This window comes from Stegastes partitus, unplaced genomic scaffold, assembly GCF_000690725.1.
Source record: "Stegastes partitus isolate 25-593 unplaced genomic scaffold, Stegastes_partitus-1.0.2 Scaffold1992, whole genome shotgun sequence".
Taxonomy (NCBI): domain Eukaryota; kingdom Metazoa; phylum Chordata; class Actinopteri; family Pomacentridae; genus Stegastes; species Stegastes partitus.
This window is the reverse complement of record NW_007579723.1, coordinates 39547-64330: the sequence shown is the minus strand read 5'-3', so window position 1 is coordinate 64330 and position 24784 is coordinate 39547. Positions and strand designations below refer to the sequence as shown.

Sequence of the window (24784 nt, the reverse complement as noted above, 5' to 3'; positions counted from 1 at the left end):
GTGCATCATAAATTCTGAAGGCAAAAAGAGCAATAGAAATATTTACGAGCTTAGTAGAGATTCCTACTTCAGCTGCCTATGCAAAGTGTCAGTCAGTAATATTGCAAAAGGAGCTGACACATTTAAAATGAGGGAGAGCTAATCGGAACAATTGTGTTTGTATGCATGTGGGCGTATGTTTTTAGTTGTTTCTGACTCCATTAAGCTCCTATTAACCCATTTAGACATCAGCATATATTCAAACAAACAAAAAACAAAACTGTAATATTCCAGCAGATGGGGAAGCTAAAATACTGTAAAATAATGGGGGAAAAAAAAGTACTTTTTCACAATTAAAATACATTTTTTAGTTTTGATTTCTGTGTATTTGTTGTTTTGTTTTTTTTCCTTTTTAACATTTCTGTTGTGAAAACATCTGCAATACCATAAACATCTCTTGTTGGGGCCCCTATAGCTCACTTAGCTGAGCGGGTGACCCATAAATAGGGGCTATAGTTCCCCTACACGGCGGTTGTGGACTCCACTCCTGCCCGTGACTTTTTTGAGAATGTATTCAAAGTGTTTTTTATTTTAAAAAATCTATTTAACAAATTATCTTTAAAAAAAAAAAAAAAAAAAAAAGATAATTTCTATATAGATAATTCCATAGTCATTCAAGGTTATATGTTAACGAAATGAAAAAAAAATACTTTATTCATCCCAGAAGGGAAATTCAATCGACAATTAACAATAATCATAATAAAACTCAATTAAATCTGCAAAATGATGTATTTTTTGGGTCGTAGAGCGCAAGATATTGTACCAATACAAGTAAACTTATATAATACATCTCCAAGGCTACATCTAGAGTGACTATAGTGCTTTCACATCACACATACACACATCAAGTTTCAAGAAATCTAAAGTAAAATCCTTGTTACAAATCTGTTTCTTTCATTTCCATTACAATTTAATTACCTTGTTTTAAAGCTATTCTGCCCTCTAGTGGCCAGAAATACAGTAATGCAGCTTTAAGCATCTAAAACTACCCAATTTAAAAACACCAGATGCTTTTTTTTTTTTAACTGCTGCCTCTTAGAATTTACAATAAATGTGATGGATTACTACAGACAGATTATCTGAAGTTATAGCTGTAAACTCAAGGTAACGGAACTAAACGCACAAAGCCAGTGAACATCCAACCCAGCAAAAAAAAGAAAGAAAAAAAATGTATTTATTCTCACACAATCCAGCCTACACACCTTCTCGTTCCTCCCCCTCCTCTACTCTTCTGTAAACGTCCTCGGAGGACTCCAGACGTTTTCATTGGCCGCAGCTCCAACAGAGGAGGAGGAGAGACTGACGGACTGGCAGGAATTCCTCAGCGCTCCTCAAATTTCTTGAAATCACGGACCTTCTGCTCCGCCGCGTCCCGACCAACATCCAGAGCCCTTTTCTTCGAGCTGATTTCCGCTTTTCCCCACAAAGGTAACGTAGTAGACTGTAATCGGGATTTTCCACAAGTTTTAACCTGAGAAATTGGCGTAAAAAAGAAAAAAAAACAGCCGATGTTCGCTCGCTCATTTGCTCATTCTTTCCCCACTGAACCGTACTTTCTCTTTTCTTTACGTCCAGATGTTACGAAGTGTCGCTGTGCTCCTTCTTCTGGCCTTGGCTCTCTCTAATGCGGAGGTAAGTTTGGTTATTTATTTTTTTTTACTCTTAACTTCGAAAATATTGTCTTTGTTAGGTTTCAATTTGGCACCAAAGGTTGTTTTACGCAAAACACTTTATCACCGTTACGCACCGAGATGTCCATTTGGAGTAACACACAGCAGCTTTGTTCGCAAAGCTTAGACGGCTTGAACACATCTGGAAAAGGTCAGAATCAGTCTAGTATCCGAGACAACATGGTGCAGTGGTGTTAAATGTACCAGCTTCTCCAGACTGTATAGAGTCTGTATCTTGTTAGGCTATATTTATCTTCTTAAGGGGAACCAAATATGCCATTATTGTTGGCACTCTGCGCAATTATGAGCTTCATTGCAGAGAAAATCAGTTTACCTAAACTGCCACTGGGACAATGTCTTCTCATTCAAATCAGTGCACATATGAGGCACTGGAAAAGTGAGTTTTTTTCTTCTACATTCACATTTTCCATCTTGCCAGACCACACACACACACACACACACACACATAAACACACATAAACACTCCTCCTCGGCTTTTTTTTTTTGTGGAGTTGTGAAGTTAACAGCACGGCAAAAGCTGCCATAAGAGGACAAGAGTGACACAGGAGTGACAGACAGCTGTGAAAAGGGAAGAAGGGTGGGTGAGTGTTTGTGTATATCTCACAACCTCTGCTCTCTTTGGAGGGGGGATTTGATGGCCCTACCTCATCAATATTGTAGGATGTTGTGGTGCAAAACGCTCTGCCAACTGGCAGCCGCTCCAGTGGCACACAAACACGACGTTTGGGTGGTCATTCGGACAGCGTGTGCGTTCGTCTGCGCCCTCCGAGGTGGTGAGCGTGCTCAGGGGTTGAGAGGATGCTCACCTTGTGGGTCTCACACTGCAGCGCTAAGTAGTCCAGCCTCTGAGTAAACACAGAGGTAATGTGCTGTTAGATTAGCTGGCCTGATGGCACACAGAGATGACCAACGCAAACAACACAGAAGTTTCAGCACTTGCACGCTGTGAAGGATGCACAGTGACGTATGTGTTGCTGGAGAATTGTTTTGTTGTGGACTTAAAGAACTGGTTGTTGCTAAATTTGCTTTGTTATGGGGGTCGACTGATATTCTTTTAAAGGGTCACAATCGATACAGATTGCATGTAATCAAGGAGGCAGATTAAAACAACTGCATCCGAGCCACAGGAAACTTATTTAATTAGGAAAAAAAGCTAAATCTCTGCTCTGATTATCAGCTAAACCAATAATCAAGTGATCACAACTTTGTTAACAATAGTTAGGTGAGACGATCAATACCACTCTCACTGATTAGTCCAGATTATTCTCGAGTGCTGTGGAATGGTCTGCTGCACCTCATTGCCATTTTGCTAAAGAGGTAAAAAAAAACAAAACAGAAAAAACCTTTGGCATGTTTGTATTTCTTGTGCCGTGCTTACAACAGGATGCACCGACGCTGTTCACTCAAAATAGTGATTGGGCTGCGTCATTGTGGGATCCAAACCTTTAAAACTTGAAATTTGTAGTGTGTTAGTTGCCATTTGGAGGATGTTGTTGTTTGTCATATGAAGTGGATTTTGAAAATGGTGACAACTAGAAGGAAAGCCGCATGAAATGTGTGACCCCTAAAATGTGCAGCCATCTATATCCACCCAGTCAGACTAGCAGCTGATTAGCTTAGCTTAGCATGAAGACTTGAAACAGGGGTAAACAACTATTAGCTCTGTTCCCCAGTAATAATTATCCAACTACCTTTAGAGCTCAAAAATTACAGTAAGACCAGCAACTTGTTGGAGCCTCTGCTGGTTGCCTGGCAACTGGTCCCAGCCAAGAAACAGACCAGCGCATAATCCCCTATTTCCCAGTTTCCATCCTTTGTGCTAAGCTAAGCTAACCAGCTGTTCCCTGTAGCTTCATAAATACCATTGTGATAAATACCATGAGAGTGATATCAACCTTCTCATTAAAATCTTTGGAGAAAAAAAAAAAGTTATTTACGTCCGGATATGTTCCTTGAAAAAAAAAATAGCAGCACACACATACCAGGTGGCGCTTGATGGCCTTTACCCCCAAAGACACAGCTGTTGAACACCTGGCTTTCTGCTGACTCCTCTGTTGTCCTGCACAACAATTACAGGATGAAGGATTAAACGGGGGAATAACTGTAGCCTAATTAGAGTCTAGATTTCTCAGTGACGTGTGGCCATGCCAAATGTGGAGCATGAGATAAACCAATTGTCTGCTGCCTAGACTATCTTTATAGCTTAATGCAGATGGCCATTAGTGTCTCAGATGCAACAACATCGCTCATAGCCTGGCATGCCTTCCTTCCCCCGCTGGCCTTCCACCGCTGTTCCCAAATTTGCCTGCTGGCTGCTAAATGTGCCATTGTGTGCATCTTTATTGAATCCATGACCATGTTTCTGTGAGGTATGGCGCGGTGGAGACAGAGCACACAACAGACTCTGTTGAGTGTAGCCACGAAGTAAATGGGGAGGAAAGGCATCTATTCTCCAAAGGTAATTACCTTGATAATATATGGCCTGTTGACTGACCGTGGGAAGGGCCTGAGCTGGCATACCAGCGTGCCGTCTAAAGGAGGTCAGAAGTGAATCTGATGAGCCTATTGGGTTTATATTTAGGGTTACGTTCGGATGATGAAATGCGCGGACCGCTGTTTTTATTCGCAGGCGTGAGTGTGTGGGTTATTAAAATCTGGACACTAACTTCTGATTTATTATGAAGGAGAGTGTTTGTGTGCTTCCTGAGGTGAGAAATTGCTGTGTTTGAAGATAAGCTGCTCAGAAATGTAGTGTGGCAGGGTGGCCGGGGTTGAGACTCAGGGAAAACTCTCGCGTGTGTGTGTGTGTGTGTGTCTGCAGGCTGGAAATGAGATATGCATCTTGTGAGTAAAATGTTGATGTTTTACTCAAACACACCGGGAGCTTGATATGCAAAGGAGGTCGGATGCAGGCGTAGTGAAAGTCATAAGAGTTTGTGGCCTCGGGGGACAAGAGAGCGCACACACCCGCATACAAACAGAGAGAGAGGAAAAAGAGGGGGTGGGAGTGTTTATATTTCCGTTTTTTTTTATGGCATGCAGTGTTATTGTATTATCCTGCATCATCCATGGTGACAGGGTGGAATGACACAGTGGTTAATTTAGTTATCGGTGCTCTGGATTCGGAGAAAACGCAGACGTCAAGAGGAAGTGAACATCCCCGACAGATTCCTCTCCTCTGGTCCAACAGTTGACAGGACAAAGAACAAACAGAAGAAGGAGTAGCTCGCTTCCCCTCGTTGTGGCCCTGGGTATGTAGTACGCTCTGATTGAGCCACGGCCTCTCAGGCACCCCGCCATGTTGCCATGTTGATGCTTGTTCTTTCTCATTCAAGGTGGGCTAAAAATATCTGCCCAGGTGGAGGGAACATGAGCATGAGGGGACGCTGTGTCCTCTGTCTCTATCAGCCTGCTCTAATTACTGTAGCTCAACATCCAGTCATGGATCCTGCGCAGGGATTGTGGAGGGCAGTGAGATAGAGTGATGTAAAACAGAGAGGAGATGGAGCCACAGTCATGCAATTATAGCAGGGGAGATTTGGAGTGAGGTAAGACTTGGCTGTGTAGCGAGGGGGTAGAGAGGCAAAGAAGAAGAAGAAAAAAAAAAGAGAGGGTGTGCTGTGTTTCATGTCCCTGCAGTGTGTTCTCTTCACTCTTGGCTTGGCTTGAAAGGAGTCCTCATTTAGCTTACCAGCTGTACTGGTGTCTTATCATTATCGGCACTCTGCACTCAAAGGCACTATGCACATAAATTAACTCGCGCACACAAATGAGAAAGAGCGGGCACTAAAGTCTACTCCGAGACTTTGTAAGACAGAGATAATGAATATGTGACATACTAACTTACTCATACGCACTAAAAGTTAAACATATGTTTTAGCAGAAAGGCTTAAAGTCGGTCCATTCAGTAAAGACCCCCTGAAGTTGTGAATGATGAGAGTTTACAACTTTATTCTTCCTTTAAACTCGCAGTCAGAGTCAGAAGAAAAAGCATCATTAGTGGGGCATGTTAAAGTCTCTGTCTGGTCACAGATTGAACCTCTGAAGACAAACTAATAATTCATTCCTGTTGGAAAATATCTTAGATGCAACTCTACACTGTTGCTTCCTTTAAAATGTGCAGATCTATAAAGTTTTTTACCTCTCTTTCCGTGCAGCTGGAGCACACCAGCTCACCTGCACCGATTCTTAAGAAGAATAACGACACAGAAAGCCCCACTTTGCAAGTTGAAAGGATTGTTTTTCTTATGTTTGTATGAATCTGTAATTTGGGGACTGTAGGGGTGTAAACATTCAGCGTGCATATATGGACATGTTTTCTAGGGGGAAGAAAAAACGTGTTTCACGGCTTAAAACTTGAAGCAAATAACTGGATTTACTTCCACCAGAGATCATCCCGTGTCCAACTTGATATCAGGTCCCACATCTGGAATGCAGTTTGCTCGGTGAAACGGGGTCACTGTAGGATGAGCCATTAACCGGCTGCTATTGTTCTCTTCCATCATTAACCAGAAAGCCCATAAACCCACCACAGGTTGAAAGTGGCTTGTTCGAACGGATGTAACTGTCACATGGAACACATTTTGTTTTTCCCGCAATGCAATGAATCACAGCTGTTTTGCTATATTTCAGAAGAACTGCAAGAAAAAAATTAATTCTTCTCATCTACCATTTACCAGAGACCGTATTGTTTGTGTGTTGTATTATCGACTCACCGACGCTGACTGAAACTATTTTGCTTTTTCAGGCTGAAATGACAATCTCCTTTCTCTGCATTGTGAGGATTCACTGTTTTCTGCCGCCCCTGTAGTACTAAACTAAATATAATTACTGTAGGTGTGTGCTTTTGGAGACAGTGATGGACGTTTTTCATTTACAATTTTCTGGCATTTTTTTAGAACAAACAATGCCCTGAGAAACCAATCTGTAGATGGAATGATGGAGAAAATAATCATCAGCTGCAGCCCTTTTCTTTTTCCACTTAAATGAGCAGAATTGGATTATTTTCATATTTAAGAAAAAAAGGGGACAGCACACCCATCGCATGAAGCATCAGCCGATGTGTGACGCACGCCTGCGCATGTTCGCTACTGCAGTTTGTTGTCAGGTTTGTTGTGAAGCAGTTCAACAAAGGTCGGCCTTGTGCTCAGAAAAACACGTCAAACACAGGTCTTTGAGCGGTAACGCAAAATCTAAGCCCAAGTTGTAGCTTCTTTTTTTTTTTAAGTTTCAACTGCACATGACAGTCTTCATCCAGGGAATGGAGATGTCAGTCTTGGAGCTTAGGCTATTTTATGAGATATTTTATTGTTGCTTTAGTATGTATGAGAAGAGGTATAAAGCGGGAGGAGGGGGTATGACTTTGAATCTCAAGTGCAAAGTCAAAGAAAAAGAAAACACTAAAAAAAAATGACAGTATGATGAAGAGTTACATTTACAAGAGCTGTAAATTAATGTGATTTATATGAATAACAGCCCAAATATATTCAGGTTAGAGAAGCAACAAGTAGAAGAAGCTGGAGCTAGTGAATACCTGGTGTTTTTAAATAATAATGAACCGACACGATTTATTAATTATCAGAGTAGTTGCTGATTAACTTCATCGGCCAATCAGACCTTTCGGCTCCTATGAAATCCTGGCGTATTGTAAAAGATTTCTACGATACAAACACGTCCGGTTAGAGCTCATTAGACTTGGAATGTGTTCCAGATAAAATGATGCGGGTGTAATATCATCACAGCGCATATGGACAATAAAGGTTTGGTCTCATGCATGTCCGTAGGGCAACGGAGTTTCAATGGCTGCACACAACAAACACGTCCCGCAGCCTGTAAATGGGCCTTTTTCCTTCTACAAACACGTTCCAGCTATTAGCCCCAATACTGGCCTCAGAGAGGGAGCAGAGAGGAGGGCAGGGAATCTGCTCATTCCCCCTGCATGAGTCGGAGCCTCCCTCCTCCTCGCCCTCACTTCCCCCTCCCCTGGTGGTGGAAAAATGCCCAGAACAGAGCAGGGTGTGGGTCAGAGTGGAGAGAAAGGTGACAAAGTGGAAAGAGAGAGAAAAGTTAGGAAAGGATTAAGGGGGAAATAATAAGGTTATCTGGTCCGGAATGAGAGAGGAAGTCGATGGAGAGATCTTTGTAGCGAAAAAAGGGCGGCAAGAGAGAGAAGCGGAGGGTTCGGATGAATAGTGTGTGAGACAAAAACAGGTGGTAGAGACAGGGGACACCGTCGTCCTGGTAGTGTCACAACAGGGTGAACAGGGGAGAGCAGGCGGGGGCTGGTTCGCAGCACTTTATGTCCTCTGGTGACGTTTTAACTGCCAGCAGATGTGGCTCAGCCCAGACCGTGACTTAATTTCCTGCTTTTCTTTAGCCGCTCACTCTTACTTTCTCAGTGTTGTTATCGGTTCCTTCCTTACTGTACTCTGTCTTTCTGTTATTGTCCGTTTTTGGCTCCTTCTTCTTCTTCTTCTCATTTCTTTCAGGGTGTAGCTGCTGCATTTCAGCTCTTGAACAACGGGTCTCGTGGGTGTAAAATAAGAAGCTGCAGACTGGGGTGACATCATCCCGTCCGTTGGTGCATTCCTTTCACACTGAATAAGAAGCAGGGAGAAGAATAACAGGCAGATCTGTGTAGACTGGTCGTTACCCAGAGCCCCTTTTGTTTCTTGCAGGTTTAATCTCAGACCTGGCCCCCTGGGAGAGTGTTTAAGACCACCCGTGGAGCTCTTACAGCGCGCTCATATCTTTATAAAAGACTCAAATTAGTCTTTCTTTGGCCTCATTATTCCAAGGACACATCTTGCCTTTTCTTTTCTGCTTTTCGACTGTCAATCAGCTGTCATATAATCCACGAAATTCCGGGCGTTTGATCTCAAAAGGATTCGTGTCAGTAGATTGTGTCAATTTTGGGGGGCTGAGTGTGTGTTTCTGAGGGGAGGCTTTACTGTACGCCTGATCTCAAGAGGCTGTCAAGCACAGAACAAGTGAGGCTGAAACTGATTCGATATGAATGAAGATACAGTTGAATAGATTCGAACGGCGTGTGAGAATTGCGGGATTTGAATTATTGAGGGCAAATACTACAGCTTTCTATAATGACTCAAAACTAGAGCCGGTGATAGTCTGTGATGTTTTCCCCCGTGTGGTGGATTTAGCCACAAGCTGGTATGAATTCCTTAAAGGAGGAAGCTGGATCATCGTAAGCCTACAGTGTGTTGCGGAGTAAGAGTGGTTCACATTCTTCTTTGGCTATGCTCCACTTCTTTCCTGGTAAGGCCTGGGTACAGAGAAGCGAGAAGGAGGTCTTTACGGGCTGAAGGAAACAGGCTGCCCAGTTTGAGCCCTTCCCCATCCTCTCTGCTCCTGGCGTGAGTCCACGTCTCATGAAGCTGGAGCGTGTCTGGAGCTGGAGAGACAGACCACGAGGAAATGCTGGAGAGGGGGGAGAACAGGGCCACCTCTGTGACCCAGATACTTTTGGCTTCAAGATGAACTGTGCCGGACCCCAGCTGAGGCACAACATAGCTCAGGAATGCACCCCCGTCTCTCTCCCCCCTACCTTCTCATTCTCCTGATTCTGTCTCTCGTCCCTCACTTCCACATCCTGTAGCTGTAAAACGCTGGGCTGCATTTCGAGGTCGTTAGGGTGAATTTGTGATTTGTTTGTCCATCTGTCACTCTGAGCGAGTCTGACAGTGTCAGTGTTGTGCTTTCAACAACAAGATGTTTCACACATCTACAAATCAGCGTTTGTTTAGACATGTATGGACTCTGGATAAGCATTTCAGGAAATACACTCATTTGCTTTCTTGCTGACAGTTAAATGAACAGATACTATCCACTCTACAATACAGATGAAGTGTAAAACCTTTACTTTGATCACTGCAAGGACTCCAACTTGAAACTCCAACTTGTTATTTAACTCTTTGGTTTATGTTTATTTTCCTTTTGTTTGTACCTTCATACATCCAGTCTTCATGCAAAGTAAAGCTTTGCACAAACACACGAGGGTTCCACTGATCTTCTCGCTCAACTTTCTGCAAGAAGTACAATTATAAAGAACATCAAAAGGCCAAAGTTGCCCTTTAATACCTTCATATGGGTCTAGTCTTTCAGCAGTATGAAAGACAACCACATTCAATAAGATGCTCCGGTTTTAAGCAGTAAGTTTGACTGATTATAAATAACACCTTCAAAATCTGTAAATGGAGACAGATTGATGCCTGCAGGCCTCAGCTGGGAGCTTTAATGCCTGTCTTGACTTGACTGTTTCATGTTCATGTCAGAATCATCATTAAACTCTCTAATGAGTTCCCAAATATGATTTCTTTTGTGAAGATAAGTTGTCAGACCATCATATCCATATCACATGCCTTCTTCTTAGTTCTGCAGTCATCAGTTTGCCAGTGTTTTTCCACTTATATAAAATTAGCACACAACCCTGGTTGTCATGATTTTATTCAAAATTGTCACAGCTTTCAGCTGTCCAAAGGTCAGAAATTAGTAAGGGAGACGCAACTCTATGCTGTAAGTAAGGTAAATAAGGTGACATTTAGAGTTTAGAAAATGTGAAAATATTAGAAAACATGAAATGAGTTTTAAAAGGATGCCTGCTCTCCAACACTGCATGTAAATGAATTAAAACGGCAGCAATTAGCGAGTTTACTGTTTTTATTCAGTGTGTCAGCATTTAAAGCTGTCAGATATCACGTCTTTCACAGTGAGGTGCCAGCTTACTAGACACGTCTAGATACATTCAATAAATCCAATACGACGCCCCTGCAATAAATCCTGTCTTGTTGAAGCGTTTCACACTCAGGTTATTGTTGCAACTCTGTGTGTCATAGTCGTGTTGATGCAACTGAAGCTGAACCACTCTTCACCTTTTTATAATGCAGAACCAGAAAACACAGCCTCCACAATGAACATAGCGCTGAATCAACACCTCTCCAACACGGCAGAGAGGAAGAAAAAGCTCGATGTGAGAAGGATCGGACTGCGGGCTTGTTGTATCGGATTGCATTAACTGAAGCCCGGTGTGCCAAATGGACTGATCGAGCTGTTTAAACTGATCTTTTTTTTTTTTATTAACGGAAAAGCAACATTCAGTAATTAATGCACTTATTTTTTTTTTTTAAAGCAACTTCCATTATGCTGTTTGCTGCTGTAAGCATATCCCCCTGCAGCGTGTTTACAATCTGCAAATCAATGTTTTCTATGCTAATCAGGGGCAGAGTGCATTGTGGGAATGGATTCGTGGTGGCAGTAAAGTGACATCCACTGGAGAGAAGCATTGACTGGCTTGCTAGAATCAATGGAGCATCTCCAAGTTGTAGTCGAGAGCACACATATGCACAAGACATGCAGATGGCTCGTACTGTTCTGAGTGTGCGTATGTGTGAAAGGACAAGGAGATGAGATGAGCATGTAGGCAGATGCTCGGATGTTGTTTCTGTGCTAGTGCTTGCCGATATCAGCCTTGCTGCTGCTGCTGCTGCTGCACCGCCTATGTCCTTACGAGCAGCGGAAAACACTAAAGGCTTTTCTTTACTGAAGCAAGAATACATTGCCCTTTCGCTCAAGTGTGCCTCAGCATGGAGCCATTCAACATGTGGCAGGGGAGAAATTGACTTGTGCACACAACCCTGCCTTCCCTCCTATATCTTCACCATCTACTTGTTTCGTAATATTCAGACTGTCTTCGCAAATTCCGGCTATTATTCTTCCTCTCACTGCTCGCTTATTTTCCTCCTCTGACGTCCTAAGCTCTGCAAGGCTGGTCGTGGTTCACCGGCACGTCTCCTGCAGCTGTAAAAGGCCACGGCACTGGGAATAAAATGGCAAGACAGGGGGAATTACGGAATAGCAGAAATTAGAGATGCAGAAATAGAAAGATGGAAATCGTGCACTGAGGGTTTGGAGAAAAAATCACATAACTTTTAATCTTCTTAAGACCTTTAAATAATTTCCTCCTCTTGACAGAAAGGCTGAAATAGAAAAAATTAAAGAGTCGAGGAACATGAGCTGTGAAATGTGCGTGTATATATATGCAATCAGTAATACGCTGGAGGCAGATTTTTGTACCGAGGATCGTGTTTATTCTGTTATCATTCACCAGTCGTTTACCACAGCGCTGGCTTCTGTGATTGGTTTTAAATGGGAGAGAAGGCATCATTTGTTGTCAGTGAAAAATTTATGTCATTTAACTAGGACAGCCACAGTGGGTGTGTTGTTTGTGCTGAGCTTGTGCATTTTTTCTAATGTCAGCTCTGCTGGTGATTGGGTTAATGAGTGTGTTTACATGAGTTCTACTTATAGTGGGGTTTGTGGAGGATCCTTATCATGTTCACACTGAAAAGGCACTGGAATCCAAAGTGGTTATCTCAAAGAAAGAACTTGAATTTGGGCATATACAAAGATAGTTCCATAAAAACATCGATAATCAGTAGATTAAAGGGTGAAAATCAAGTTTATTTTATCTTGTTAACATGTCTATACAATGTTTTTGCATGTTTGAAGATGTGTCATGACTTAAATAGGCTGTCAACACCATGGCTGAGTAGCTCCACCTTGAACTGACAGTTTACCAATGACAGTTAAAAAACATAGATTCAGACCTCCTGGGTTTTGTGCATAACAAACCTAAGGAACCAATCCTTTCAGCTTCCAAGTTGGGCTTTCTATGTCATTCTTCTTCTTCTTCAAAACTGGTTTCCAGTTTCAACATGTATGACTGAATTACTCCAATATTACAGCTTGTAATTGTGCAGCAGAGAATAGTTTTACAGTGTTTGAGCAGAGTCATAGGTGAGCTGGTGTGCTCAAATTGCAGCAATCTGAGAGTCCTTCGTAGCTCTGCACATTCTTCAGGAAGCAGGAGGTACATCCAAACCATTTTAAAGTTGGAAGGGATTATTTTCATGCAAAGAACTTTTTAATATGTAACTCTGATTTACAGACTCGAGTTTTCAGATGTTTAATCAATGACCAGAGAGAGACTTTAAATACGGAGCTACAGTCAAAACGCGTTTCAGCTTAGCATTGCATAAAGACTCAAAGCAGGATGAAACAGCTACCCATGCTGTCAGACGGAGAAAAAAAAAAAAACCCATCTGCCAGCACCTTTAAAGCTTACCAAGTAACACATTTTATGTTGTCACATCATTTAAATTTTGTCTTGGCATTCAGCTGCTAAGCAACCACGGAAAAAAAAGAAAAAAAAAAACACTTGGCCCAGAAATAGCATCAACACATAAATCCATGTAAAGCCTTGAAAAAACCTTGATTTTTTTTTTTCACATAAAAAATATCACATATATATCAGTTAACTTCTATTGTACTCTTTGGACAGAGTTGTTTACACTCTCCGAGCTTTAGCTTTATATTTAGCTTGCAGATCTGGGTTTGGTATTAATCTTTTCATGTAACCTTCAGCAAGAAAGATAAAATATCCAATTTATGGTTTGCATTGAGGATCATGCCTTTCAAAAGCGAATCTTGTCAGTGCTGTCCGATAGATAAAGTATTTGATGGTTCATATACCTTGAGCATTTCTGTCCTGATGTTTCTCGTTTGTCTTGCTCTATGAACGAGTGGAAAGGATGTGGAGGAGTACGATGATAATAAAAACCTGGATACTGTTGGTAAGGTTTGGTGTAAATACCAAATTGCGCCACAATTCGAGGCTTGTAGCTGGGATACTATTGTGCACGGGAACATGCTCGGTAATAATGGAGAATGCCTGCCCGCTCCTGTTCATTTCGACAGTGAAGGCTCCAGGCCACATGCAGGCATGATTTATGACCACATAAGGAAATCTCCTGTTGTTTTGTGAAGGTGACATGCGGCCATTTTGTCCATTGTTTTCTACAGTTTTGTGTTTTGTGTCTGTGTCAGTCGTGACATCCGAACAACGCGCTCTGCTGTGATCTCATTATGGGACTGGTTCCATTTGCCTCGTATGATTGACACTTCTTTGATCTTGAAACAACAGGAGCCTGTACATGCGCTCACTATGGCAACAATCCACTTGAATCGACTGCAAAAAAAAAAAAAAAAAAAAAGAGAGAGAGGACCTCTTGCCTCTGTATTCATTAGCTAAATGTCAGGGATCCTCTGCCGGTTCTGCTCGGAGGGAGATGGACAGACGGAGCTCTTACGTTTTTTACCAGATTCATCTAAGGAGCTCATCCATTATTCATGTTCTTGTTGGAGGTTTCTACAGGTTTCAACAGGCCTCTAGCCCATCTGTGTCGAACAAACCGAATTGTCCAACATGCTCAGGGCCACAAGGATCGCTTTGAAGATTTTCCATGACCTCAACTTAGGAGTGCAAGTGTGTATGTGTGTGTGTGTGTGTGTGTGTCTGAACCGTGCATAGAAATAAAGTAAATCCCTACAATCCTTCTCCTCTCACCAGTTTTGAGTTAAAGTTGCTCCACTGCGATGCTTGCATGTGACTGCTCCCCCCTCCTCCTCCCTCTTCCCCAACCCTCAAGCTCCATCCTGTTATATTTTATCATTAGAGCTTATGAAGGTTCAGTGACAACAATCCACCTCCATTTTAACCTACATACCAGACTGTGCTCTCATAAACACACACAGAAACTTTGGAAGCCAGCTCACGTGCAGACACACACACACACACACACACACACACACACAAGGCCAACTTTCTGTCTCAGAGGAAACAGCGGCTTAGGGAGGAGGGAGGGAGTCTAGAGAAACAGGGAGGAGAAAAGATTTCACATAGCATGGGAATGGGCCCAAAGGAAAACACAGCTCAGACTCCAGATGTGGGAACACCCTGTATACACATGCAAACTCGAGTACACACACAAATACACACATGTGCAAGAGGCGCATAGACGGGGAGGAAAGGAGGAGGTAATGAGGGTCATAAACAGCTCTGGAAGCTCCGCTTGGCGTCTTGTGATTGGTGGGTTCGTTGCGCCGATGAACTCATTTTTGGAATCTGCCGGCGATCTGCGAGAACGAGCAAACAAAAGATGAAGAAGAAGAAAAAAAAAACTAGTGTGTCAGCAAGAGATGCGATACAAAAGAAAGTTTTAACTGAGAGAGAAGAACTAGAGCAAGAAAAGAGTGTTCTGGAGCTGACAGGTTGGCCGCAGTCTGGCTCGCCTGTGCTGTTCTCGTCCTGTCTTCGTTCTTTGTTCTCGCTGCGCTCGCACACGGCGATGATACTGTTTTAATCTGCATCGCTGCCTTGTTTAATTCACTCCGACTTCTTGATCCCAGTATGGCCATCACTGATAGGGTAGCGATGAGTGTGCGTCTCCAGAGACCTCAATAAAAAAGTACAGACACTAAAGCGCAAGTGACTTGTTAAAGAACAAACGAACTGCCAGGAATGTAAATGAAGCCCAGAAATATTGTGGCTTTTAATTCATCCTTTGGGGATAGAGCATCACCTAGAGGGGAAATGCTATCAAACTTTGTGGGATGACTCAGAGTTGATATGTGCATGTGGCTCCAATTAAACAATATGAAGAAGAGCCAGTAGATGACAAAGCACACAAGTGGTTTTAGCTTTTTTTCCTCCTCATTTTTAAAAAAATCTGCTCAATAATTTAGAATTCCGACTGAACAGACGAACATAGCTTCTTTGGTGGAGCATCGTCTGTCACCTTGGCTGTTCTCTGAGTTTAAAATTTGAGTCCTACATGCCAATTTGTGTTTGATATGTGTGTTAAAATGTCCTCAACGTGTTTTTAGTGCTCTTAAATGATCCAGTTAAAAGTGCAACAGCGCCGCCCTGTGTGTGAAACCAGTACAAACTGTTCCTAAAGTGCCAACAATGTGTTTTTTTTTTCTTTCAGGAGCTGCAGAGCAAGAGCAAAGTGTGTGCCAATGTGTTCTGCGGGGCCGGCAGAGAGTGTGCAGTCACGGAGAAGGGGGAGCCCAGCTGTCTGTGCATAGAGGTGAGTGTTGGGCTTGCAGCAGTTTCCTCGAGTTTTCGCTGGAGTTTAATTCTCCCTCTTCTTCTCTCTGCTCAGAGCTGTAAGCCCCACAAGAGGTCAGTGTGTGGCAGCAATGGTAAGACCTACAGGAACCACTGCGAGCTCCACAGAGATGCCTGTCTGACCGGCTTGAAGATCCAAGTGGCCCACGACGGACACTGCCAGGGTGCGAGCAAAACAGCACTCGGCAACGAAACACTAGATGATAACATCGCTATCACACAGCTTTCCACTTGACCTGAGCAACGGTTTTGTCAGCCGATATTTTCAGTGTCACGTTTACACTCCTAGTAAATTATCCACACACGAGTGAGGTTAAGACCATTATCACGTTATCGTTATTAATCAAAGAGATGTTCTTATCAAGCGCCGTAAAGTGCTCTGATAGTCTGCAAAGTGCTTTGGTTGTCTTGAAGACGTGCCAGATCAGAACATTTATGCTTTAAACGTGACACTAGAGACTTCGCTGTCGCTATTCTGCCTTTAAAAACACAAAATAAACAGCTGAGAACAGTATTTTAGTTGGTGGTACATGTGGAAGACGATAAGAAGCGGGGGTTTTCCTGCATACAAGGTTTTAGGCAGCAACAATGGAAAATCTCCAGTGCCAAAATGATAAGAACTGAGAATTACATCACCACCTCAATTTTTTTTAAATCATTTTTGTTAATAGGAGTTTTTATTTACTCAGGAATAAGAGTTTTTTTTGTATTAAATATTCACAAATAGCAAAGGAAATGCATAGATTTGTCAACAGTAGGTAGCATAAAGTCCCTTCCTTTACTGTACACAAACTAAGGATGCTTACGGTTGTGCATAGTCACCCCCTAAAGGCCAGTTCTGAGCCAGAAAAAACCCTGCAAGAAGACATGGCGATCGAAGTTTTTCTCTCCAGATGCTGATTTAGATTCCTCAGCCCAAGTTATCTGCCAATGCCGAGCACCAAGTCAATACCAGTTCCCTTTTTTTCATTTTTTTTTTTCAAATTCAGAATACTGCACAAAACTCAATGGAATGATTTTTTATCCAAAGTAACATGACACCACGGACTGCTGTAACAGCTCACAGCAGTTCTAACTAAACGTTAGGTGTAATGAGTAGCATTTGTTTTTTTAACGCTGTTGACTAATAACCTGCAATTTATAAGGCCAGCATTGACACCATTAACAAACCCATCTGTTAGATTGGTGCTCTTTTCATAAATGTTCTGTTGTGAGTATTCAGAGGTAAACACTTATATATTCCAACCTTATTATTATTATTGTTGTCAACAATTATTTGGTAGATTTACTGTTCTAGTGTGGCTCTCCATTAACTCTAGAACACAACAGAACCATTTTTCATCAGAGTACACTTTAGGTAATAAACTGAGAGCCTCAAATTTTCACTAAACTAATGACTCACTGATTTGTAATGCGTGTGAGGCAGAAAGGCCGAGAAGCACGTCTGGCACAGTGAGAGTAATGGCATTTGACTCACCTGACAAATGGTGCAAGTGCCGATAACACTGCTCATAGTTAATTGAACTGATTAGTATGTGATCTCTGAACTAGCACACATTCACAGAGCTGATAATCAGAGGTGACTGGGTTGACAGGCAACCATATAGGGCCACACGCACACACACCCACACACACACACGCAGCATTGCGCTGACGTTACGTTCACACCCCTGGCCTCCGCTCATCTTCTTAATACAGCAAATATTAGGGTCTTATCTCGAGTGAACTTTCACTTCTCACACTTGACACTGTCGCACACTTTGGGTCCCCGTTGGCCTGAACATTGATCAGTGACAGAAAAGGTAGTTAGAGAGAAATCGTTACATCACACTGTCCTCTTTTTAGACCTTTGGCCGATTGTTCAGTGACAGCGAGTCTCATCTCCAATAATCTGAATCAAGGCATTGCAATTGATTTAGTCTGAAATGTTGTATTCTTTTTCTTTTTTAATCACCTTTTAGAGAAGAAAACGGAGCAGGCCGCTGCCAGCCCAGGTGAGTTTGCATTTGTGTGCCTGTGTATATGTGTCCTCTTTCTTTATGCTTTGAGGACTAACAGAGTTTTAAAAAAAAATGTTGTGAAGTTATAAAAACTAATTGAGTCACATTTAGATGGTACGATTAACCTGTTGCTATTAGGCATGTGCCCTCACTGTAGTTTCTGATCTAACAGAAAGGCCATAACAAACCTTGAAATAGTGACGCATGCACAGAAGGAGCGGGGTCAATCGACCCTTTCAAGACAGATTTGTGAATTATTTATTAATCCCGTTGACCTTTGGAAATATTCCCACCCCTGCAGTTGTATGCTACGCCGCTGACCGTAATGAGTTGAGGAGTCGTGTGATCCAGTGGCTGCAAACTGAGGTTATCCCAGACGGCTGGTTTGTCAAAGGCTCCAACTTCTCTGACATCCTGCTCAAATACTTCAAGGTGGGTTTTTTTTTTTTTCTCTCCGTCGCAAAAAGACAGAATGAACCCTTGTCCGTATTTGTGCACACCACTGCACCAACAGCATTCTTTTTACTGAATAGCCCAGTTTATTTGTCCGTGCGGGCCTCTTCCAACCACCCTGGTCCTTAAAAGCAGCCTGGGACTGTGTCTAATTACTCATGTGACGGACCTTTCAAGCGTGTCAGCTGACGGTTGTAATTCAGTTTAATGAGGATCTCCGTTCTGCAGAGGAGGACCCCTGCCTCTTCCTGGTCTGTAATGAATGACATTAACGCAGAAGAGCAGATGGTTCATTGAACTGTTCGCTGGAACAACTTTGTTTATTTGTCCGGTCTTCCCCAGCATAAAAAAATGTTCTGTACATTTCGAGTACTGCTGAGTATCTCATGAATGCTTTCAGTTCATTTGTCTTGCACGAACAACAAAAATAGGTCATGAAATGCGTAAATTGTCCGAAGGGTCAAGCACTAATACTGCCACAGTATTTCTAAAGCCTTTGTTAAGTTGTCCTCCAGAGACGGTATCACAAAGCCAACACATGACACATAAAAACAAAGCACAACATCATATAAATGCCGAAAGTAACTATTTGAACAGAACTTTTCATGTTATACAAGAACCGCAGCCTCATTAGAACATTACAAAAGAAACGCAGGCTAGACGTATGTGCTCAGCTCCCTCCTGCTTACATTGTGCAGCTATGACTGCATTCTCAGACATGGAGGGAACCCCACTGACCTACAGATTACAAACTATGCTTAGAAACTACAGTATATCAGAATGAAAATCTACAATCTTGAAGTGTTGTGCACATAAAACAAGCGGCTGCTCAATAAAACCGACGAGCTGATAATTATCTTTTAGAAAGAATGAGACAAAGACACACCCTTGTCTAAATTAGTGGAGCTGAGGTGGAGCAGATTACAGTTTAATATCACTAAGTGGCTGTCATGGTTGTCACACATCTCGCTGGTATAGGCTTCTAAAGGAAACTTAAGAAAGCTAAGTTCTTGTTACCTTTTACAGAGCAGCATAAAAACCATAAAAACCATAAACATCATAAACTATATAGTATAGGATGTGAAAGGCCCAGAACAGGAAGGTTCTGCAGTGAATGATTACAACCACCCAGAACATCATCGGTACCATCCACTGATGGTGATGCTGTCGTCTGGCAGAAGCATCTGCTGCTGTACCACTAGATGTTATTCACCAGAAAGGGATTTACTTTTATTACTCCATTCTTTATTTGTTCTTATTTGAGAGTAGCATTATATTAGTAATTTAATTTTATAGTCTTGTGTTGCATAATGATAATTAAATTAAATCTAACATAGTTGCATAGTCATGAATTACACAATGTTTTGTCGAGGCCAGTGGTGTGTTCTTTGTATTTCTGTTTACATTGACTCCAAGTTCACCATAATCCTGAACTGACCTGTCTATCCAAATTTCCAAAAACTTCTTTTAGAGTAATATTTTCACATGGCACATGTTAATCAAACTATAACGCAAGTCCTGGAGATATAATGTTTAAATCTGGTTGTTCATTGTAAAATATCAGCCATATTTGTTAAGACCTGTTCTATCATACGTAGGCATTAACTGTGACTTTTCTGTGTTTATCCGTTTTCCTGCAGTCATACGACAATGGTGATTCCCAGCTGGACTCCTCTGAGCTGCTCAAATTCATCCAGCACAACGATTCGGTTGTGGAGCTGCAGTCCTACGCGGACCAGGAGAGCAACAAGCTGCTCAGGTCAGTGTGTTTGTGGCTTTTCACATTTTCATGAGTGTGCAGGATGGAGGAGCAACAGTTTACTACTGTTTGCATTTTTCTCCCCCTACTTGCCCTCAAACATTTTCTTCTGCGGTATTGCTTGTACATACAGACTCATATCTGTTTGCTGCGGTGCTATTTTAAGGCACATTGGGTAAGTCATTAAACCCGAGCTGGGCCAGAACAAACATTTCTGAAGGCCTCCTGTGGGAGCCTGCAGTGGCATAAACACCTGTACTCTGTGGAATAATACCCTCTAAACTAATTATCATTTCCAGAGCATGCTTATTGTTTCTGTAATTTCCTGTCATCACTGTGTGTGGCAGCTAATATTTGTTCTGCGATTGCATGTATGTTTGTGCTTCCCAGGAGCCTGTGTGTTGACGCCCTCATCGAGCTCTCGGATGAGAACGCCGACTGGAAGCTGAGCTTTGATGAGTTCCTGAACTGCTTGAAGCCTGGCTTCAATCCACCAGAGAAGAGTGAGCTTAAAGCAATACTTTATATACTTTAACATAGCGCGAGATAAAGCTACACACTGGTAGGTTACACTATGTATATATGCAGTGATAAAACGTCAGTAGTGCAGCCCTGACTTCCATCAAACTGTGGAAATGAGGCTGAGCTGCTGCTCTTTTCTGAGGAATTTGAGACAGTTTCGCGGTAGTCGCTTCAGTCTGCTCAGTCATCTGGTGCCGATGTATCTGGGATAAAGTTCACAGGAAGCGGAGACATTGCTCTGTCACCCAGCCCTTATGAAGTACTGAACCCTGGAGCTTCACCAGATCCAAGGATCCAAGGACACACACACACACACACATTTGGCAAGCTGAATGTTTATTTCTTTAAAAAAAAAAAAAAAACTCTGGGTTTAAAACACATACAGGATTCCTTTGGTCACGGATATCAAGATTTTCAGGCCCGGAGATTTTAAGAGAATGATGCACATCTTTAGACATTTTGAAAAATGTCTTGATCTTTTTTTATGAGTTCTGCTTAGCGTGGGTGTTGGCAGATTTTCTGACTATGCAAGAGTAAGCTAAATGTAGCTAAAGGCATGTCACAGGGCAATTAAGCTGTGTGGCATAATGTGGTATTTTGAAATGCTGACAAGTCTGTGTCATGGAAATTGGTATCAGTGTCGCGCTGTTCCTCCTTATCGTTCTGCTACGCTCTATTATCTGTGGTCTTGGCTGGATAACTTGTCATGTGTCTTTTCCTCCAGAGTGTGCCTTGGAGGATGAAACGTACGAGGACGGAGCAGAGACCCAGGTTGAGTGTAACCGCTGCGTTTGTGCGTGCGGTAACTGGGTGTGCACTGCCATGACCTGCACTGGTAGGTTCAAGTGCTGAAAGTGATCTTAATTTAGTCTATTCTACAAATCATTTCAACGAACCATTCTTCAAAAACAAATGCCCCTTGACCATTTTTTATCTGTCCAGACAAACAGGCGACTGCGGATGAGTCAGCAGATGCTGGAGCAGAGATGACTGAGGAGGAGTGGAACCTCCGTGTGGCTGAGCTCAACAAGCACCAGGTCGGTATTTCTAATCTGAAAATCCATCTAAAGCATATCAGTCATACTAATGACGACATAAATCAAAATCAGAAGCCCTTCCCCTTTGTCTCCCCAACCTGAAAGTCTTTCCCAGAATTTAACTTTTCACACCATGTGACTGCAGTGATGGTTATTAAAGTGTATTTCAAAGATCCATCACTGTCCGCCGCTCGTAGGATTCCACTCGGGTTTTAAAGTCCACGAGACATCACCAACGTGAACAACAAGCCCTGTGTCTGCTTTTGGATTCCTTCAGGATATAACCTTGATTACTTGCAATGTGTTTCTGGACAAAGAGCATTCGAATTAAACTGCTCAGCCAGCACAATACGATTCACAGGGGAATTGGTAGGTGTAAATTTTTATGTGACTGTGTACCACCCTAACACGGCCCAGCGAGCCTCAGTATCAGCAGCTTTATCACTCCTGGCATAAAAAGTAAAACAATAAATCTAAAGCTGCGAAATAAAAAAAATGTTTTGTAAATGAGATCAATAAAACTTCTGCTGCGATGATGACATAGAGGGCAGATTGAAAAGGCTACGGATGAGCCTCAGTTAATAATTGCTTAGTAATGTGTAATTCAATGAGCAAATTAGGTAAAAGTAGGCCGAGATAAGCAAAAAAAAAAAAAAACCGCTTTACATAAAGAATCGTTTTTTTTATGTGGCGTGTGTGCGTGTGTGCACTTGCTTACGAGTGTGAATGACAAGATAGCTGTAGGGATCTGGCTTGAGGCCATGGCTGAATCAGCAAGGTCACGTACTCTGTATCCCAGAGGAGCAGCTTATAATGCCGCTGTAAACAAATGTAGCGCTGTAGGTACAATTCACCTTCAAAATACAATGGTTAACTTTAATGGAACAAGCACTCGTGAACAATTGGAAGCCTGTACATGCTTAGACACATGCACTGAAGTCAATATGCATTCAGTATGTTACATGATAAGCTATATTTTAAGTTTAATTTAACTTTTCATTGTTCAAAAACGCAGGAAACGGTTGAGAAGATGAAGGCCAGCACAAAGGAGGCCTAAGTAAGGATGCAATGAAGGAGAAGATGCCCGCCATCAGCCCTTCTTCCATACTTGATTTGCCTTGTGGCTGTGTGTTATTAAACTGACTTTTTCATGTTTCTCTGCTATGTTAATTATTATACTTTTTTTTGTTTTGTTTTGTTTTTTTGTTTTAAATGTTTGTGTTGATGTTTGTTAGATTCAGGGGCAATCTAAGAGTATAATGGGATTCCCTTGTGTTGAGTACTGTCATGTTTGATTGTATTACTGCGCCCCTAAACTAGCCCTGGGGCTATTTTTACTACAATCCTTATATTTTTTACAGTTATTATGAAAAAAAAAATACTGTCAAGTTGTCACTGTTTTGGGCTGTGGAAGTCACTGTTTGAGAAGGTAGTGAGGTTTAGGGGCCTGTTGAAAAGAGGGAGCTGTCAGAGTAGAGGGAAAGCTGACGACCTGACATCTGGTGCAGCGTGTTTCTCCATACCTTAGGTCAGCAGGTTGTTTGAAAAAGCTGGGACGAGAGGGTAAAGCTACTCGTGCTTTTGATTATGTTGCCATTTAGAACTGCCACAGTAGTCCACTACTTGACCATTGCACTTCACTTTCTTTCTCCTTAGCTTTTTGTAGGCTTTAGTTTACCACAAGGCTGGAATTTTATTTGTATCTTACTGCTAAAGTAATAGTTTTGCTGCAAGAAAGAAAGTTTGCTTCTATGTAAAATATGTTATTGGCTTGAGTTGGAACTCATCTTGTTCCCATGTTATATTTAGGGCAAGTCTCTTTGGTGCTTTTTTAATTCAACATATCTCTGACAAAGACATAGTGGTCCAGCTTTCAGTGTGAAGCAGCACAACTGCACTGATTAAGACTTGATCCGAATATAGCATGGCGAAAAACTGAAACCAAAGTCTTGATGAAGTATTTGAATGATGTACAAAAAATTCTCCAGGTAAAACATTACTCTGGACCCAGCAACAACACTATACCTGTGCTTTCAAAATCACTCTAACAGAAGGACTAGCCTCACTGTCAGCTAAGGTAGCGTAGATGCATCAATAACAGGGTGCAAGTAAAATGTGTGCGCGTGTCTGTGTGTGTGTGTGAGTGTGTGTACTGTTAAAATATGATGCTGAGTGTAGTTTGGTTTGTTAAATGTGTTCTCTTGTTTGAATCTTGTATCAAAATTGGGAGGTTTGACAGTAAAAAAACCAGTGCCTTAGACCTGCAAACAGTACAGGTCTCCACCTCTGCCTGCACGAAGGCTATTATGTCACATGGCATTGCAAGAACGAGTGTGCTTTGCTGAAGTTTAGCAGTAAACTAGTGCTTTGTGACTCTATCCCCGATAAATGTCTGTGTGAAAGTTGCATTGCTAGGTTCTGGCTAAATCTTTATATTCCACTAAAAATGCAGAGACCGTAAGCAGTATGTATGTATGCCAATAAAGCCCATTCACCACAGCTTTGTCACTCAGTGTGTGCTTTTATCTGTAGAATTTAACTTGGAAAGAGTGAAAGGAGGGGGGAGAAAAAGTTTCTCATGGAGAAAAATAATTGCTTTAAGTAGAAGCCATTAGATAAAGCTATTGCATTTTCTACCAAAGACAAAGTGCAGGGAGCTGCCAGTGCAGTTTAGAATTAAATATAAAAATGTACCCATTACTTATCAGGCGGTACTCAGAGAAGCCATTGAGTACATTCCTGAATTGCACTGCCCACATAGTGACCTTAAGCCTCTCAAGTCGATAAGTCAGCAGCTGCTGTTTTTCTCAGGCCTGACTTAAAAAGGCAGTTCATTGAGTTTTACGTCTTTGCTTCGAAATGTTAAAAATACTTTCTCTCGGTAATACACATTAACGAGAAGGAATGTAATAATGGATTATTTGAATGAATTGGCCTTTTTTTAAACCTATGAAGACGCACTTTTGCTCCTCACTTTTTATGCCTAATATTTTATCTTAAATTATGTTATTATGGACTGAAAATTCTACAAAGTTAAACCTTTACATATGCTCTTCTATTAAAGTACTTTGTAGGGGTACATCAACTAGAGGCCGGTGCCAAAATGAAATTTGGAGCTTAACATTGTAGTGTCTTCCAGCTGGCACAAGTCAATTTAAAAGTCACAATGCATCATATTTTATGGAACATGCAATGTTTATATACTACAATCTTAAAGTAGATTAAGATAATACAACCTTGTACTAATCACACTGTGGGGGAACTTGCAATGTCACAACAGCAAAGATAGTGCAAAC

The 24784-nt window shown here is 41.9% G+C and overlaps 1 protein-coding gene across 1 annotated transcript; it reads left to right on the top strand.

Moving 5' to 3' along the window:
* Positions 1-1318: 1318 nt before the first annotated feature.
* Positions 1319-23987, top strand: LOC103373480 (follistatin-related protein 1). Its single transcript, XM_008303369.1, has 11 exons — positions 1319-1467; positions 1615-1671; positions 15575-15676; positions 15752-15881; positions 17679-17711; positions 18019-18149; positions 19811-19929; positions 20320-20432; positions 21176-21286; positions 21394-21488; positions 22504-23987. Exons 2-11 carry the CDS (start codon positions 1615-1617, stop codon positions 22543-22545), a joined length of 933 nt encoding a protein of 310 aa, XP_008301591.1. The 5' UTR covers positions 1319-1467; the 3' UTR covers positions 22546-23987.
* Positions 23988-24784: the final 797 nt, after the last annotated feature.